We start from the raw sequence: 20,020 nt of genomic DNA, 5'->3' as shown, positions 1-20,020 counted from the left end.
CTTAAGTGTGCACTGTTCCACTGCTGTTGAGATTTTTGCATTTTACCTTGCATTTGTCAGAGAGAAATCTCAATTAGATTGATCACACTTGTGGTCTATATGGAAATTAATGCTCAAGAGAGAAGGAGAAAGCAGCATAGAACACAAGCTAATAGATGGAGCCTTAAACATTTCTGTTTCTTCTGATTGTACAGCTCAGCAAACAGAAACGGAAGTTTTCATCTTTTTTTAAGAGTTTGGTTATTGAACTGGACAAAGACCTGTATGGACCTGACAACCATCTTGTGGAGGTAAGAAGGTCATGCACCCTTTGCATAAAAACCTGGTACTAGCACAGATAAACAGCTGTGTGCCCGTTGTCTACCTTGTTTAAGTTTCCGTGCCTTCGTTATCTCATTTAAGGTATTTCCAAAGTTTTCAAGACTCCATTATTTTAAAGAATGTTTACTAACAGAATCTGTGTAGGCTAAAAACATAGAAATAGTAGTGATGTAGTGCACATCTTAGAACAGAAAGGATGAAATGATGAAAAAATAGTGCGCATTTTTCCTAACAAGTAAAACATGCTAACAGCAGAACAAATTGTGCACCAAAGCTGAATTGTAAGGGCAGAGCAAGAAATTACTTGGGGGATGTTGTTGTGGTTGGTTTTTTGGTTTTTTTTAAATTGCAAGATCTTCAGAAGGTTTCTACTTGTCTTATTTTTGCATGGTGTACTGTGCAAGATACACCTCAGTGGACATCAGTGAAGAAAAGACTGACCGTCATATTTGTTTTTTCCTTTGGCAGTGGCACAGAACTCCCACAACGCAGGAGACTGACGGCTTCCAGGTGAAAAGGCCCGGTGATGTCAGCGTGCGCTGCACATTGCTCCTCATGCTGGACTACCAGGTCAGTGCACTGCTTTTGGCTTGGAAAATACAGACATTGGGACATAGTGCAACAGAGCAAATTCATCCTGTCACATATACCAAAAAACAATATACTTGGACTCAGAATGTCACATAGTCTGTTTTGGTTAGAATGATACCAAACTGACAGATTATTTGAAATGTAAAGGGCACGCATCAAGTAAGTTTCTATTATAATCTAGCAAAATATTTTTTCTTGGCACTATGATAATTAGTATTTTTATTGCCCACCTGCAGAAAGAATATGAATTTCCAGCTCAGGCTTCTTAGAGAATAATTAAATAAGTTGCACATGAGTTATGCGTGTGGTCCTGCACAGAAATTCAAAGGAGTGGCTTTTGCTAGTGGTACCTGTATTAGCCGTGTAGCTGTGACTGCCTTTATTTGAGAGCCAACTACACACTTTCTTGGTTTGTTAAGTTTTGGTTATGTTGTCATCCTAATCTGGCATAAGACAACATTGCCCTGCGAGGGTTAGACCGGCCATTACTCTTAGGCCTTGTTAGGCGTTCCTGCTTCCTCTCTTTCATTGGTATTAGTTCTATTGTACGAGTAGTATTTGTGGGCTGAACACAAACAAGTCAGGGAACAGATCCACTTGAAGGCTAACAAAGCTTACTTCCAAATCAGTTCCCTGATCCCAGTCACAGGAAGCAAAAAAAACAATGGGCAAAATTAGGTTATTCCACTTTGGGATAGAATATAAAAGAGGTTCCTGGGCACAGTTTCAGACTGTTTTAAGCTGTTGTAAGGCCAAGCTGCTCCAAAGAAACACTTTCATTTCAGTTGTGAGCGTGCACTGCCACAGTCTCCATCCCCTTGGCACAAACGACGGAGATTTGCAGTTGTGGAGTTCATTAATCTGACTGAAACCATCCCTGAAAGAAATGTTGCTCGCTTAAGGAAATGGATAGAAATGCACTGCTGAGAGGAGATGCGATCTCCCTTTTCAGTGGCAGTTCAGTCTCGGATATATTTTGATTGTATAACTTTAGGAACTCATTCTGTGCCTTCCTCTTTCCCCTCCATGCAAATATCATCTATCCAAGGCAAAGACACTCCATTTTATGTTAACAGAGAGAAAAAATTATTCATTTTAGGGAGTGTATGAACTAACTGAAGTGCTGATATACTCAGTGGGAATCTTTACTGTTAAGACAATATAATGATATTTGTTATGCTCACCATTATTATAAATTTATGCTTTAAAATAGATCCTCTCTTATCCTTAAGTCTTGATTTATTATAAAGGTAGCTTTGGTTGACCTCACATGCAACAGAGTAATCCTCGCCTTGTAATGTGGCAAATATTAAACCTGAGTATGGGTAGACACTTGATGAGGCACCAAATTCCAAGCTATCCAAGAAATGTATTATTACTGGAGATGCAGAACAGAGTAGTTGAAGAGTTGTATCACAGAGGTCAGGAGAAGAAATATATTCCATTGACTAGTTGGGTAAATTTTCTGGTATGCAGCAGAACAGTGGGAACGTGCCTGAAAAACAGGAGTTCCAACATACTTTATTGATGTGAGGCATCTGATCAGTTATTAGCAACAGCAGAAGCATCACCCTGACTTCATTCTCTCTATCTGTGGTTAACCTCCAGTAGTTCAGAGGAAGGACCATTCCATTTCTTCTCCCACTCCCTAAAGTCAAATTATGCATCCATGTCAAAAAGGAAAATTCTTTCCTGAGTCTGCATGCATGTTATTATCTAAAGCATGTGATAGAGATAGTTTGTGCACAGCATGTTTAGAGTGTCCCTCTTTCTTTTCCAACCCTAGACATAGTTCTCCCAGAGCACCAACAGTGGTACAGGTCTGAGCAACTTGTATTTTTGCAATCTTTGCTGTTGAATGAGGTGTTTCTTCTGAGGAACAGTCCCCCAAGAATTAAAGCTGGAACTCCATGCCTGTGTATCTGTCTGCTTTTCTTTCTATTGCCATCTCCCTCTCCTCTTTCTGCCGCAGCCTCCACAGTTTAAACTGGACCCGCGATTAGCCCGTTTGCTGGGGATACACACACAGACCCGATCAGCCATCATCCAGGCTCTCTGGCAGTACATCAAAACAAATAAGCTGCAGGACTCCCATGATAAGGAATACATTAACTGCGACAAGTACTTCCAGCAGGTAACGCCTTTTTGGACACAGTAGCTCTTTAGAGGCAAACTGTAATATCCATCTGCGAATTTTGGATGGATGAAAATTACTGATTTTCATCTTCTCTCAATAATTTGCAGTATCTTCAGTACTGAATGGCTTTCAACAGTCACTACAACTAATATAATAAGCTCCCTCCCCATGTACTAGTGTTGTCAAAAAAACGCATCTGGTGTTTGACACGTTCAGCGCTCCCACATAAGTTTTTTCCAGGAGGACTTTCTCTGATTGTTTCTCTGTATTGTTTTACTGTTTTTTTCCCCCTGATGTATCATTTTGTACTAAGAAACATGAAACAATCTGCTGATTCTGATCGCCAATCCATATGTAGACCTGTTCTCTTCTCTTCTCTTTCCTTGTTTATGAAGCGCAGAAGACACTGAAGATATAATTAGAAAAGCTATTTTTTCCTAAATCTGCTTCAGATTATAAAATGCTCTCAATGATCTGCATGATGTTTTGAAAGTATTAAAGGGACCTACAAGAAAGTTGGGGAGAGACTCTTGATCAGGGACTGTAGCGATAGGACAAGGGGGAATGGTTCTACATGGAAAGAGGGGAGATTTAGATTAGATATTAGGAAGAAATTCTTTACGCTGAGGGTGGTGAGACATTGGAACAGGTTGCCCAGAGAAGTGGTGGATGCTGTGGATGCTACATCCCTGGAAGTGTTCAAGGCTGGGTTTAAGCAACCTGGTCTACTGGGAGGTGTCCACGCCCATGGCAGGGGGCTGGAACTGGATGATCTTTGAGGTCCCTTCCAACTCTAACCATTCTATGATTCTGTGATATGTATAGGTTCCAAAAGTCACAAAGCAATGGAAAAAAAGTCTTGGGCTGTTATAAATGCAAGGTAATTTCAAAGCTGTGAAGATTGGGAGAGGTTTTTTGGGGAAGAAGCAGTATATCTTTCTACTGTTCTTACATTTTTCCTTTAGTATCCACTTTCGGCCACTATCAAGGGCAGGATAGTGTGGTAGATGCATAGTAGATGCTTTGTCTGATCCAGTACAGTAGTTCATACCTTACTTATGGTAAGCAGGAGGCCTTCTCACTTTCATTTATTTTAATTTTCAGCTTAAGAACTTTGCTAGAATAAGAGCTTGCTGGAACCATATTCTCTTTGTTTATCACATCAGAGGCTTTTTAGCTCATAGGTCTCCTTCGTGTTAGAACTCTTCAGGAAAACCATCAGACCTGATAATTTCATGATGAGTTTTTTTCGGTTTTCACCCTAATACTCAAAGATTGAGATATGGAGGGTAAAGGAATTGGGTTAAGAATGCCTTCCAGTCTGATGATATTTCTGTAGACTATATAGTTTTAGGGATGTAACTCCTGGAAAAAAATCATGGTCAAGGCTGGAAGTGCGCAGATCACTTAGGGAAGCAGTACATAACACATCAGTGTCTCCAGCATTCCCTTTTAGTTACCAGTCTTCTCATTTGGTATGCCAGCTTTACTAAATCCTGTGCTGGTGTGCTTGTGGTTATATCTAATGACACAATACAGTGCAGGCTAAAAAATTACCATTGAATGAGTTACGTCACACGCCAGAATTACTATAGCCGTATAAGCTTTCAGAGCCAGTGGTTATAAGTTTAGACCATTAACTGCAGTTAAGTAGAACCTTGAGACGCTTTAGGAACATTCCATCTAGCCTTAGTTTCCAGTTGCTCACCCCATCTCTCACTATTGCGTGTCCTTGCTCCCTTTTCCCTTGTTAAAGCTCTCGTCTGTCGGGCATCCACGTTAGCAGTTTGACCTGAGTGTTGAGCCAGTGGTGACAGTAGATTGGATGGAGCTTGGTTTGCAGAGATTTTGAGTAGGAATTCCACGGTCAGCTCTATCAAATGTCAGAATTCAGAACTGAAAGAGTGAGTTGCAGACTCAGTAGATTTGGTTACTTCCTTGCTCTTTAGAAACTAGCTGGCTGAATTCCTGGGTGCAGGTAAGTCCAGCAAATTAAACAGGTTTTAGATCTGATGAAGAGGGATCCTCTTCTGTTTCGAAACACTGTTTACCTCAACTAAGAGGTTTGAAATCCACCATGTTACAAGCAAAAGCAAGAAAAACGGTCCAAAGGTATTTTAAAAGCCAGAGCTGGCTTCCAGGTATTTCTGCTACCAAATTCCCCTCACTCCAAAAAATTATGGACTTCAGAAGATACTCTATCAGTTTAAATGGGATATCTTTAGAGAAAAGCCTGTTCACCTCTTTAGAGCATTAAAAGCCCCAGTAGGGAAAAAAAAAGGGCTGTAGTAATTATGTTTCTGAAAACTCCAGGTCTAAGGAATGGTTCTAGATTCATGGCAATGCACTGCAATTACTCACAGAAAAATTCCAAAAACTACAGATTTTGATCCTTTTCTTTTTTTTTCTTTTTTTTTTCTTTTTTTCTGAATTCAGTACATATTTAGCTTCTGGACCATAGTAAAGAAAAGGTGATCATGAGATGTTGATTGGAAAAGAGTGGATCCCTTCCAAGGGGCTGTTTAGGTTTTGGTTACAAATAAATAAAACCATGTTGACTTTTTCCCCCTTAATCTTAAAAAAAAAAAAAAAAAGCAAATGGTTTTAAAATAAAAAAATGTTTTCTTGTATTTTTCTGTAGCACAAAATATTGCACTGTCTTTATATTTCCTCTGGTAAAAAAAAATAAAATAAAATAATGCTTTCTTTATGATATGCTGCTGCAAACCCTTAGTGAGAGAAGTGTTCGCTTCTCTCCCATCATTGGTACAGTGGATCCTGATGTCCCATTAAAGTAGCCTGTGCCTTTCAGCTGCTAAACCAAAAGTGGGATGCCTGAAATTGTTGTTATATGATGCCTCTGTCAACTAGCCCAGATTGTAAGTACAGCAGCAATTCGCAGGGACAGAAGAGACCAAAAATGTATTCTGTGCAATGAGACAGAATTATAGCTTTCAAAATCACCTTACTTTTGAACTGTTGATTTCTTACCGTCTCATTTAATTGCAAGTTAGGTTTTGGACAAGGATAACATGCATTATTGTATTCCAGATCTTTGACTGTCCACGGCTAAAGTTTTCTGAAATTCCTCAGAGACTCACTAACCTGCTGCTGCCACCAGACCCTATTGTGATAAACCATATCATCAGGTAAGCCGGTCAGTCAGCGCAGCACTGTCACGTGCAAAACACTCGCTATATAAAATACAGAAACAGCTACAGTCGCAGGGACCAGAATCCAGTCACTCACTTCCAGGTGAGTACCTTGGATTTTGTTGTGTGTTCATTCTCTGTGTCATTCTGGTCTGCATAATTCTGGAGTATTTTCAATAGATTGGCACCAATTCTCTAGGAATATGCAAAACTACTTCTTACCTTGTTATCCCTACTAGAATACCATTGAGAGAGTTGATCAGGTTTCTTTCCTAAGGGGAGAGGAACGAGAGTTTGAATCCACTTAGAGGGGGGAAAAAAGGAATTGAAGTAAGATTTGTACCTCATGGGCAATCATTCTAACCACTGAGTTATTATGTAAAATGTACAACAGTATTACAGTTTCAAATGCAGCAGCCAGTCCATGCATGCTTTGTTGGGACTGGGTCAGCTGTTTGGGTGTTAGTCTTATTCTAAGAATGCCAACTGGTCAGAGATCTCGAGGGATTTACAACGAAGAATGCCTAGATTCAGAGAAGGCCATCGCGGCCAAGATACTGAGCTTCTGGCATCCTTGTCAAAACAGATGTATTTCTGGCATAGTAGAGGAAATACAGCTTTCAGCTATCCGGCGCACTTCCAGCACATTCCATATTTTAAGTGACAACTTGGGCTGGGGGGTGGGGGTAGGGCAGATAAAGAGACTTTTGGGGATTGCAACTTTGCTGTTAAGATATTTCAGTCTTTCCCAAGTTCCTTTGTGGTCTTGGTCAAAACTCTGATTCTGGGTGTTTAAACATTATTGTCAATTGAGCGTAGTGATTTGATTTCCTACATAATATTGAAAACAAATATTTCTGAATATGCTTAAAATTGGGTTCTTTATTTTAATTTAGTAATATATGTATTAAGAAGTTTAAATAGTACGTAGGTTCTCAACATAAAACCTGCTTTTTGATTCATTTGAATATATAAAACAGAGCAATCAAAAGGCAGGTTGACTACTGTGCAGATTGCTGGCTGTGTATATACTGTCATTGAAGACAACTCAGTGACCTGTGTGATGGACCAAAAGAAGCTGAGGTCCCCAGAGATACATAGACATTGTCTTGGAGAAAAATGACAAGGAACTGATGGTTGTGTTTCCAGGGGCAGAGAGATGGCAAAGAGGTTCTGGAGGCGGCATGTTTTCTGTTAGATACGAGCTGAAGAGCAGGGCCTTGTTTACGGCAGCGCTCTCTGATACACTGCATGCAGCACACAGCACCAGACAGCATTACTGATGTCATGATGTGGAAAGGGAAAGTATTAATTTCCCGAGAACAGGGAATACTTTTGCAATAGAATCTTTACAGTCTCAAGCTAAGCTAAAATAAATCTGGAAGTCTGGCACTAAATTTAAAGGAAGGAAGTAATTTTTAGACTCAAAATCACAGAATAACGTACAGTAGAAGGGATCACCAGTGGGCATCTCAAGCTCCCCCCTCCCAGCTCAAAGCAGGTTCAAATTGTGTCAGGGTGCTCAGGGTCCTGGTCCGGCTGAGCTTTAAACACTCTCTCAGACCCTCTGCCCTGCCCCCCTGCATGCCATTTTTAACAGTGAATGCAGTTGGCCACCAAAACAATTTGCCAATTGCTTTTTGTGGTTTAACCCCAGCTGGCAACTCAGCACAGCGCACTGCCGCGCACATGCTCGCTCCCCCACAGCAGCACAGAGGAGGAGAATCAGAATGGTAAAAGGGAGAAAACTTATGGGTTGAGATAAAACAGTTTAATAAATGAAATAAAATGCAATAGTAGTAGTAGTAGTAGTAGTAGTAATAATAACAATAATAATAGTAATGAAAAGGAAAATAACAAAAAGAGAGAAATAACACCCAAGAAGGACAAACAATGCGAATGAAAACAGTTGCTCACCACCAACCGATGCCCAGCAATTCCCCGAGCAGCACCTGCCCCTCCTAGTTTATTGCTGAGCGTGACACCCTATGGTATGGAATGTCCCTGTGGTCCATGGGGTCGGCTGTCACGGCTGTCTCCCCTCCCAGCTCCTCATGGCCCCCAGCCCATGGCTGGTGGGGTGGGGTGAGGAGCAGAAAAGGCCTCCGCTCTGCGTAAGCACTGCTCGGTGATAACAAAAACATCCCACTGTTATCAACAGTGTTGTCAGCACAAATCCAAACCATATCCCCATACCAGCTACTGTGAAGAAAATTAACTCTATCCCAGCCAAAACCAGCACGCTGCTACAGGGAATTTTTCACCACTCCTGATTTTAAATATATGTGCTTCTAATTCTGATAAATACTCAGGCCTGTCTTTTACAAGAAGGTCAACTAGATCACAAGTACTCATTCTGCACAGAGACTGTAATGTGAAATATTCTAAACTCATTCTAGAAATAATAGTATGTTAGAACAACTCTTCAGACATCAACCACCACCCCACCCCTCCTTTTTGAAAAAGAAAGCAAAAAATGCAATGAGGTTGAATGGGAAATGAAATAGAGATGAACAGAAAGCCTCTAATCTTGGTAACTATTTTAAATATTAGGTATACTCAAAGAGAATGCACAATGCAATTAAAAACTATGGAGCGTATAAAAGTTTCTGTGCAACCTGTTGTAGGTGCCCCTGCTCTGGCGGGGGGGTTGGACTAGATGATCTCCAGAGGTCCCTTCCAACCCTGACCATTCTGTGATTCTGTGAATTCAAATCTTCTTACCTGAGCTCAAGCTGGGGCTGGAGCTTGACTTGAGTTGCACTCCTTGTTGCAGCTGACACACCTGAAATCAGAGGCATAAAGAGAAACATCTGTGGGAATTCCCATTTCTGTGAGGAAGTAAGCCATCTCCCACGCTATTTATGTTACACAAGTAGACTACAAAGCACAGTTCTCCAATATTGTCCGGTTGCAAATAGGTTAGCTCTTGATTTCCAACTTTTGACTGCCATAGTGATTTAAAAAAAAAAAAGTTCACCTCAATGTCTTTCTTGTCGTGAGGGGCCCAAAAACTGAACACAGCACTCGAGATGTGGCCTCACCAGTGCCCAGTACAGGGGGACAGTCACTGCCCCAGTCCTGCTGGCCACACTGTTCCTGATACAGGCCAGGGTGGTGTTGGCCTTCTTGGCCATCTGGGCACAAAGATATGAAACAGAACTGGCTCCGGTACCGAGCCCTGGGGAACCGGGTGACCAGCCCCAGCTGGGTTTATCTCCATTCATCACCACTTTTTGGGCCTGGTCATCTGGCCAGTTCTTGAGTCAGTGAAGAGTACACCCATCCAAGCCATGAGCAGCCAGTCTCTCCAGGAGAACACTCTGGGAAACAGTGTCAAAGGCTTTACTAAAGTCCAGGTAAACGACGTCTAAAGCCTTTCTCTCATCCACAAAGTGGGTCACCTTGTCACAGAAGGAGATCAGGTTAGTCAAGCAGGACCTGCCTTTCATAAACCCATGCTGATTGGGCCAGAGTGCCTGGTTGTCCTGTACGTGCTGTGTGATGGCACTCAGGATGATCTGCTCCACCACCTTGCGTAGCACCGAGGTCAGACTGACAGGCCTGTAGTTCCCTGGATGCTCCCTGCAGCCCTTCTGATGGATGGGCATCACATTGGTAACCTGCACTCATCCGGGACCTGCCCGGTTAGCCAGGACTGCTGAGAAATGATGGGAAGTGGCTTGGTGAGCACTCCCGCCAGCTCTCCCAGCACCCTGGGGTGGATCCCATCCAGCTTCACAGACTTGTGTGTGTCTCAGTTGTGTAGCAGGTCACTCACCATTTCCCGCCGGATTATAGGGGCTTCATTCTGCTCCCTGTCTCCCAGCTCAGGGGGCTGCGTACCTGGAGAACAACTGGTCCTGCTGCTAAAGACTGAGGCAAAGAAGGCATCAAGTAACTCAGCCTTTTCCACATCCTTTGTCACTATGTTTCCCCCTGCATCCAATAAAGGATGGAGATTCTCCTTAGCCCTCCTTTTGTTGCTATTATATTTTTTAGAAACATTTTAACTGTCTTTTACAGCAGCAGTCAGGTGAAGTTCTAGTTGAGCTTTGGCCCTTCTAATTTTCTCCCTATGTAACCTCACGACCTCCTTGTAGTCCTCCTGAGTTGCCCAACCCTTCTTCCAAAGGTCATAAACTCTTTTTCTCCCCTCAAGTTCCAGCCAGAGCTCTTTGTTCCACCAGGCCAGTCTTCTTCCCCACCAGCTCATCTTACAGCACATGGGGATGACCTGTTCCTGTGCCTTTAAGTCTTCCTTCTTGAAGAGCATCCAGCCTTTCTGGACTTCTTTGTCCTTCAGAACTGCCTCCCAAGGGACTCTGTCAACCAGTCTCCTAAACAGGCCAAAGTTTGCCATCTGAAAGTCCAGGGTGACAGTTCTGCTGACCCCGTCCTTGCTTCTCTGAGAATTGAAAACTCTATCATTCCATGATCACTGTGCCCAAGACGACCTCCAACCATCACATCCCCCACAAGTCCTTCTCTGTTCACAAACAACAGGTCCAGCAGGGCGCCTTCCCTAGTTGGCTCCATCACCAGCTGTGTCAGGAAGGTCTCTTCCACACGCTCCAGGAACCTCCTAACCTCTCTGCTGTATTGTATTCCCAGCAGATATCTGGTAAGTTGAAGTCCGCCACAGAACAAGGGCTAGTGATTGTGAGACTTCTCCCAGCTGCTTGTAGAATATTTTGTCTGCCTCTTCATCCTGGTTGGGTGGGCTGTAACAGACTCCCACCGTGATACCTGCCGAGTATTTACCCAGTACTGGGCTGAAAAACTGGGGTTTTTTGCTAAGAAACTTTAGTCTAAAGATATAGTAAATGTTAAGTCTAAATCCCAACAAATTAAATATAAATTCAGGATAGGACATACCAAAGAAGAATGCTGATACTTAGCCTGTTAAAGATGAAAGAGAAAATAGTAAGATTGGTTGAAATATTTGGAAGTAGGAAGCCTATTATTGAAACTGAGATATTAATAAGGTTTTAAAAAAATGTTCTTAGAAGACAATAAGCTGCCTAAAGTCAGGTAAGAAAATGAAAATTCATTCTTTTATTCAATGTTAATTTTAGAGATTAGGGAAGGTCGCATACCTGTGCAGTATGGGTTTTGGAGGGCAGGTGGAAAAAGCGTATCTGAAAAACTTCATCACACCAAGGTATCAGATAGAAATAAATTTATCACACACTAAATGAGGTGTGGTAAATGCTTTTTTAATGCAGGACTCCCATGAAGTTGCTTAACTACCAACTACTCTCCCTATGTGCTCAGCACTGGTGAGGCCCCACCTCGAGTGCTGTGTTCAGTTTTGGGCCCCTCACGACAAGACCTTGAGGTGCTGGAGTGTGTCCAGAGAAGGGCAATGGAGCTGGTGAGGGGTCTGGAGCACAAGTCTTGTGAGGGGCAGCTGAGGGATCTGGGGGTGTTCAGCCTGGAGAAGAGGAGGCTGAGGGGAGGCCTTTTCACTCTCTACAGCTCCCTGAAAGGGTCTTTTCCAAGCTAAATGATTCTATGATTCTATACAATGTACTACCTATTACTGAAATCTCCTTCAGTACTAGAGGGGTAGGAAATTGTTAACGTGATGCCAAAACCATAGCAGGACCAATCCTGGATATTGGAAGCCAGTTGGTTCTAACTGTAGTAGAAAACTGGGTTAACAGATGTGTGATATACTGGGGAAGAGTCAATACAGCTTCTGTAACAGGAAGGCATGACTGGCCATATTCTTTGAAGAATTAAGCAGGCAACTTTACAAACAAAGTGGTGGTCCCCACATTCACTGCTGTCTCTTAAGAAGTAGCTGGTAATCATTACAATGCTGCGTAGCTGCCAAGACGATTACAGTACTAGGAATTACTAGAGGAGGAACTGAGAACCAAATAAAATGTCGTTATGTGCTTACATCCAGAACAGTACTGTACAGTTCTACTTACCCGATCTCAAAAAAGATGCAGGCGAGCAGAGACCATGCCAGTATTGTATTTACAACTGGGAACTGCTTTGAATGCGGAGTTATAACAGGTCTCAGGAAGATGTTAGACAATTTAATGAAGACTATGTCCATTAGTTGCTATTAAAGTTGATGGTCTGGACAAAGCATCCAGCTCAAAAGTCTCTGCATTCTGACTGATGAAAGATGAGAGGATATACTACTATATAAAAATATATAAACATACCCTGTTCTTAAACTCTTCTCACAGCATCTGCAACAGGCTTTATCGAAGAGCGTATTCTGGGCTGGATGGATATTTACTCTGATTCATTATGGCAGTTCTCACAATCTTCTGTTACACTCTCCATAGTGTTGACCCCAACGATCAGAAGAAGACGGCTTGTTATGACATAGACGTAGAAGTTGAAGACCCATTAAAGGGACAGATGAGTAGTTTTCTTCTCTCAACAGCTAACCAACAGGAGATTACAGCATTGGACAACAAGGTACTAGCCCAGGAGTAAAGTATCACATGGCATATATACTCATTGTGTACATTCGTGTGGGTTTGGTGTCACATCAAAGACAGTAATGTTGTGAGACAGGGACTTCTCAGTTGGATGTGCTTTACAGGATGAATCAGCCACATGCAATGGGAATACAGAGGGGTGAGTGGTGTTCCTGCTTAGGATGTGATCCAGGGCCTGACACAGTTGTCGAGGTGATAGAAGCAGAGTTTCACAGGTAGTGTTATGAGTCCACTGGCATTCAAGAATCATCGGAACTGCTTGACTATCACATTTTATTGAGAGGTCATGGTATCTTGCTAAATTGCTATAAGGCAAAGCCAAGAGAATCTCATACTCCAGATGCGTTTTGTGCATGTGCGGTTGCCGAACAGCGCTCTGCAGTAGGTGCAAATATGGAAAATGCGTGGCAGAAAAATCTCTTGGAGCAGTTTGGCAGACTTGTTTTCAGTGTTACTGAAAGAGGATCATGTGCGCTTCAAATAATAGTATGTGTCTTACAGCAGTGGTGAGCTCTGCAGTCTGTATTAGGGGTTCATGTCATGGGGACTGTTAGCTAGTTTTTGGCATGTGTAAATGGCTGATTTGACTTGGTAAGGGATAAACAAAAGTAGCTTCTCAGAGGAAGGGAAGAAGAAGAGGTGTGACATCATGGACCAGAGATGATTTATGTAACATTCAGTCAGGCCCAATTTCTGTTTGCTTGCCTCTAATACAAAGAAATATGTTAAACTCTGGTCTTCATGTGATTTTAAAGGGGGTTTGGACACTAGCAGTCCTATGGATTCTGGTAACTGTTGCCGCATCTTTTGTTTTATGGCTCTTGAGAAAGGTCCTTTTCAGCAGGGCAGCTGCTCGGCCAGTTGGTTCCGAGCCTATACAGGCTTGCATGCGGCATCCATAGGATTATTCTGTTTCCAGTCCAGCTCACCTTTTCCCATGTCTGTATCACCTCTTTTTTGAGCATTTGCTGCAGCAGAGGGCAGGCTGTGATTAGTGAAGTTACTGAGGTCACTTCTGGGTAGACAGGCATTGACTGCTGCATTGTTATCATCTGTACCATTTATTGCTGTGCTGCCACAGAGTCCTCTAGTGGAAGCTCAGGGTGTGCCAGCAGATTTCTCTCCAGCATGGATGGCTACATCATTTTCCCAAATAAGGAATGATTTTAAGTTGACAGCAGCTCGCTTCTGTTAACATACCATATAGCTGTGTCTACACTAGTGGCCTTGATGGCATAGCCAGATCAGGGGAGGATTATTTTCTCCCATGTGCCTGGCCACATTACCTGTTTTGGCAAAATAAATGTATATGTGACATTAGACAAGATAAGTTTACAGTCTCAAGCTGGAATTTTAGAGGAACAGGGTAGCAAAAGTTTGCTTTTCTGTGTGTGTATGTGCAAATGGTTCATTAACTGTCCATCCATTGATCATAGTTGATTTTGTTATTGAGGATGATTATAGGACCTTGACTTCTCTTTGGAGTCTCCATTCCTCTCTGCTGGTTAATGCTCATTTCTTTCATAATATTTCTGGAGATATGACTCATTTTCTATAAACCTTCCATACTCCTGTTTTCTCATTGTTTACACTCCTTTTTGCAGCCATTGTGACTTTAATAGGCTTTTTCATAAGAAAAAGTCTAAAAGTCATGTCTGTTATGTGAGTTCATTTAATGTGGACTTGATCGGGCGATCACTAGAAATTTTAAGGATCACAGCAGGATATTGAAGATATGATGATGATTAACCAGGGGAATAACCGCTTCTTGCATTGGGCACTGTTAAAAGACATATTTATATAGCACCTTTCCTGAAAAAAACCCACAATCGGCAGAAAGACTGATTATACACAGGAAATTACTACATTGTACAGTGACATGACTTAGCTCTTCAGTATTGTATATAGCATGCCATCCAGTAGTTCAACACAGGAAGCAAAGAAGAATTGTGTACATACTGTATTATAAAGTACAGGTGAAACCAAAATGTAATTGCAGGATTGTGGTTAACTCCCTCTTTGTAGGGACAAAGTCATAGGAACCTACACAAGTCTGCGGTGTAGAATTGTCACCTTTGTACATTACAAGAAGGACAAAGATGCTAACGGGGTTGACCTCAGGGTCACTGGAGCATGGGAGGAATTAAATAACCTCTGCTTTGTTTTTTTCTGTCAGATTCATGAGACGATTGAATCCATAAATCAGTTAAAAATACAACGTGATTTCATGCTGAGTTTCTCCAAAGATCCCAAAGGATACATCCAAGACCTTCTCCGGTCCCAAAGTAGGGATCTTAAGGTGAGCTAAGGTTTGAAGAAGAATGAATAGTGGAACCAGAATGTAAGTTTTTTCTCTATATGCATACGGAGTGTAAAGCTAAAACATCCAGGATAGAAAATCGGTGGAAGGCAGACAATGAGTGGAATACTGCAATGCCAGAGCAGAAAGTATGCAGGAAAGACAGTTTAGGCTGTATTCCACTTCCAGTGGAACAGCAGTGCGTAATGGGGGCGATAGGTGAATTTGTGGTCGGACAGTAAGATCAAAGTGCAGGGCTGTGTTGGTGTACTCCATAAAATTAAAGCTATATAAAACTCAGCAGGAGCATTCTGTAGTACAATAACACAGTTTGGGTGTTTTGTTAGTTCATAATTTAATCTTCTTTAAGAAATAGCCAGATTAAATATCAGCTGCCTTTGATCTTAGCTTTTAGGTACCCAAGAACTGGAATGCAAAGAAGTTCAGGTTTTTTTGCCAGCAAAAATGAATAATTTGTTCCTCATAAAGTTTCACACTCTGTATCTTTAACTCAGACGCCTCAAAACCAGTTGTATTAATGAATCCATGAAATTATTTTAATAAAATCATTTCAAATATAAATGTCTAGTTTGTAGTCAATAGCCTTCCAAAAATCTACTGTTAAGATTATGATTATTGTTATTTATATTGTATTCAAAAGGAGACAGGCATCTGAAAGAATGTTTAAACAAAGCAGCCTTTACCTTGAAGAGCTTACAAACTAAGGTGTTGTGGAGCGTCTCTAGCTGCATGCATAGAACAGGTTTTCAGTGTCCTCCCTGACTGACAAGCAACTCCATAACAGCCTTTTCTATAATGTTCTGCCCTGCTGGCATCAGAATTGTGATTGCATAATACTACTCTGCAAAAGATGCTAATAATTTTATATTTACCCTTGATTCTGTGATGCTGGAGACTTAGTCATCAGAATTTTATTTTTTTTATAGTATCAATAGAATGGTTTGAGTTGGAAGGGACCTTCAAAGATCATCTAGTCCAACTCCCCTGCCGTGGGCAGGGACATCTTCCACTACATCGGGTTCCTCAAAGCCCCATCCAACCTGACCGTTAACACTTCCAGGGATGGGGCAGCCACAACTTCTCTGGGAAACCTGGGCCAGGGGCTCACCACCCTCATCATAAAAAAAAGTCTTTCTCATATCTAATCTAAACCTACCCTCTTTGTTGACTAACATAGCCTTCTCCATACTGGTTGCCACCAATTCTCCTGTCTTATGTATGGGGGGTGGGTATGTACACTTTCTTTAATCTTCCTTTACTGGCCAACTTACCTGTAAAAGCCCTTATTATTATTCTTCGCATCCCTTCCAAATTCCTCTCCAGCTGTGCCCTAGCTTTCCTGAGCCCATCCCTACACATCTGGGCAGTGTCCCTATATTCTTCCCAAGATACGTCTCTGGTTTCACTTCCTGTGCATTTCGTTCTTACAATTTAGTTTGACCAGGAGGTCCTTACCGAGCCATGCTGCTCTTCTGCCTCCCTTGCCCACTTTCTCACACATGGGAATTTAGAGCTCTTTCACTCTGAGAAAAATGACCTTAAAGAGCTGCCTGCTCTGTTCAGCTCTTCTGTCCCTAAGGGCAATTTTTCAGGTGGTCCAGTCCACTAATTCCTTACACAACTCTTGCTTTCCTGGCAGTTGCATAGAGACTGAAAAATCAGCTCATGCCTTTGGCCATTTTGGAATTACTAGGGTTTTCTGTTCCTCGCATTTCAATAGAGTTATTTTCCCTTAATGCTTTCCCCATCAGAACTTTCCTTGAAATCAAGGTAAGATTATGCTTTCAGATCAGGGCAACACTGGTGTAGAGCTGTGCTTCAAACTGATATGAATACCTTAACAATTTCAAGCTGTTGCCTTGTGTATGGGTAACTCCCGAGGTTCTCTGGACACATAGGCTAATAAAATATACAGTGCCAGGGAACTTCTCCCGGGCACTGGAACTAAACTGTCCGTGCTGTTCAATTGTTAGAGATTGTGGCACTTAGCCTGGGCAACTACTGGCGTCCAGAATTATTCCTTGGAGCAGCTGAGGAGCAGAGGTTAGGAGCTGTTAACAGTTCACAGTTTGTATGCAACCATCTTGTTTTGGTGGTAAGCACACATGCCATTCATTGTCGATTTGCCTTAGGCTTAGAGAACAGTTCTGAACATTTTTAATGTTGTAATGCAGATAAATTTTGATTCTAGGTAAATCCGAATGTTTCTCTGTGTGGTAGCAGAGCTATAGGGAAAAATGTTTTTATTTTTGTCGCAGGTGATGACTGATGTAGTGGGAAACCCAGAGGAAGAACGCAGGGCTGAATTTTATCACGAGCCATGGTCTCAAGAGGCTGTGAGCAGATATTTCTACTGCAAGGTATGAAGGAATTGTCCACACTGCTGGCTTATAAATGAATCTTCCTGCCACTGAACAATTGAATCTGCTTGAACTGTACAGTTTCTCTTTTTCTTTCAGATCCAGCAGCGCCGGCAGGAACTGGAACAATCTCTGGGAGTGCGCAACACATAAGTACTGCTCGCAAGATCCCATTGGCATCATTACCACCAAACCAGTGGACTTTTCAGTGTTACTTAGCTCACTGTTACACATGGACCTGCTTCCTGACTGGATGGGAATGTACCATCAACGCACCAGTCAGAACACCAGCTTTAGAGTGACCCTTGAAAATCTTGCCCACGGGGGGTGTCTCAAACCATTCCAGGCCAGAGAAAGCACCGTACAAGCATCAGTGTTAAAGAAGATTAAAGGTTCATTCATCAACACGCACCATTAAGTTTTAGTGGAAAGTTCAGACAGTACACAGCAAATCCTAATGGGCTATGCATAGAATCGTGGGTGGTATTGATGGGGGAGGTTGAGATGGGTGTTATAGGAGACTACAGATTTAGAGAAATAAATGCAGTTCTCATCCTATGTTACCTAAGAGTCTCAAATAGTAACTTCTCTGGAATTAGACAAGATAGTCTTTCTTATGGCTGTGGAATGCTTTATATTCCTGAATAGAGTTTTTATTCCAGCTGGAGCAGTGCAAGAAGCCATCTCGCCACGTGAAAGAACAAACTAGGAGGATTTTCATTCCTGGAATGAAGAGCCCTTCTCAAAGAAAGAAGTATACTCGGGACATATCTTCTGCAAACTCTAATACTTCCTCTTTCCTTGCCCCTGCAGTGAAAGGTAGACTGAACTATGTACCACTAGATGGGCATGATCAATGTGCTGCACAGAGAGGAAGGGAATTATCCCGGGGATAAGAGCTTCTTAGGCATCCTTAACATCAGCGGTGTTAACAAAGCTGAGGTTGAAGCAAGAAATGAGGCATTCTGAGAAAATGAAAATAACTTAATGGTGCTTTGCTGATACCTGCCTTGAAAACAGCAGATACTAACAGTAAACATATATGTAAAATACGAGATTTCTTAAATGTTTCTCTGTGTGCCAGTAGGAATCAGCACTGAGAAGAACTTCCCTAATTGGTAAGTTGGTGCAGAATCCAAAAAGCTTAACTTCATATAAAGTGGCGGTTTTCTCTTTACTTAAAGATGTTAACTGAGTCCCTGGATCGGTCTCACATTTTGGTCATAGGTGAACTGCCTCTTACTCTGAATTATTTGGTTCCCCATACATGATACATACTAGTTATACAGGAGGCTGTTGAGCTGTAAAGCACTATGAGCCTTAAATAGCACAGAGAACGTATCCCTTGGAAACTGTCTTCTTTGTAAATGTATGAAAAATTCAGAGTATGGGAATCTACACCATATTTGCTTGGAAGCAGGGACATCTTCATTAATTCCTTCCCCCCTCATTTTTTGTAGTGCATAGACTAGTTTGTAATTAATGGCCCAACATGATTTCTAGTCCAAAAAGCAGCTGCCAAAGTATAACTCTTTGTCCAGATGACATGGTATTCAAAATCCTCTTCTAGGTTACTCCTTTTCATCTCCTTTCTTTCATGTTCTTGGAAGGAGAATCAAATTCCCATGTGGTACGGAAGGGGGGCAACTATTCTCGATAATGCATTTTGCTGTGGTATTGTCCTTTTCTCTTCTGTTATCTTTGCCAATTTCTTTCTCAGTTGAACTTAAAAGTTTCTTCTGTCCAGTCACGGAAGAGATAGTCTTCTCTTTCACCCCTTTATTTAATACTTCTGCTTTCACATTAATATTGCCATAGCTTTTACTCTGTCCATTGTGTTCAGAGATGTCTTGGAAAATTTACATTTGATTGCAGTTATGTGATGGCAGTACTGTCATGCAAAACCATTGGTGTAAGAAAAATCATAGCTGTATCTCTTTGCCTGAGACCTTTTACTGGGAATGGCTTCGTCTGGAACTTTTTTGTGTTAAAACCTTTTTTTTACAGCGAAATCCTACAGTCTTAAACTGACTATAGTGAGGGGCTGTGAGGCTGCCAGACAGTGAATGACTTGAAATCTTAGTTACTTTAGGACTCCACTAATTGGACTACAAGCAAGCATTAGGAGGGAAAACAGTGGGGGTCATCTGCTACTGTGCTTCCATATTTATTATGCTGCTGTGTCAGTTGTGTGCATGCTGTCCAGTGTAAAAAAACTCTTTTCTGTATGTGGTAAACAGAGCAGCTACATTCAGGGGATGCATTCAGTCTCCAGGAATAAGAAATGCAGAGAAAGATATGCAAGGATGCGAGAAGGGCACGGGACTGGGATAGATGCCTGCAGGATGTCTGCCAGAGAATTCAGTTTTTTGAGAACTTTCCCATTGAAGTGGCAAATATTTGTACAGAGACATTTCAGTCATGTGCCACAGCTGGCAACATAATGGAGTACAGCCTGCTTTTAGAACGTCTCCGTAGAAGTAATTGGATGGATCCGTTTCGCAGTCTGTTTCAGAGCAACTTAACAAAACTAATGTGGTGTTGCTGCCTAGTGTTCACAGCCATCACTGGAAGGTCAATCTGTGTTAAGCACCACCACTATACTGAAGTTGTGTGTGTGTGTGCACACGCATGAGTCGGCCACTGTAGAGGGCACTGAAGACGGCAAC

The 20,020-nt window shown here is 41.9% G+C and overlaps 1 protein-coding gene across 1 annotated transcript in view; it reads left to right on the top strand.

Annotated features, from left to right (window-relative positions):
• The window catches only part of SMARCD3 (SWI/SNF related, matrix associated, actin dependent regulator of chromatin, subfamily d, member 3), a 68,932-nt gene extending 50,984 nt beyond the window's left edge, over positions 1-17,948 (top strand). Inside the window, exons 6-13 of the mRNA XM_009889111.1 lie at positions 195-290; positions 790-891; positions 2,885-3,046; positions 6,101-6,198; positions 12,513-12,648; positions 14,848-14,970; positions 17,250-17,351; positions 17,451-17,948. Of these exons, the coding sequence (XP_009887413.1) occupies positions 195-290; positions 790-891; positions 2,885-3,046; positions 6,101-6,198; positions 12,513-12,648; positions 14,848-14,970; positions 17,250-17,351; positions 17,451-17,504 (873 nt within the window). The 3' untranslated portion in view covers positions 17,505-17,948. The remainder of the gene's footprint in view (positions 1-194; positions 291-789; positions 892-2,884; positions 3,047-6,100; positions 6,199-12,512; positions 12,649-14,847; positions 14,971-17,249; positions 17,352-17,450) is intronic.
• Positions 17,949-20,020: the final 2,072 nt, after the last annotated feature.

The sequence above is a fragment of the Charadrius vociferus genome, unplaced genomic scaffold (assembly GCF_000708025.1).
Source record: "Charadrius vociferus isolate BGI_N301 unplaced genomic scaffold, ASM70802v2 scaffold971, whole genome shotgun sequence".
Lineage (NCBI taxonomy): Eukaryota > Metazoa > Chordata > Aves > Charadriiformes > Charadriidae > Charadrius > Charadrius vociferus.
This window is presented reverse-complemented; position numbering and strand designations above follow the sequence as displayed.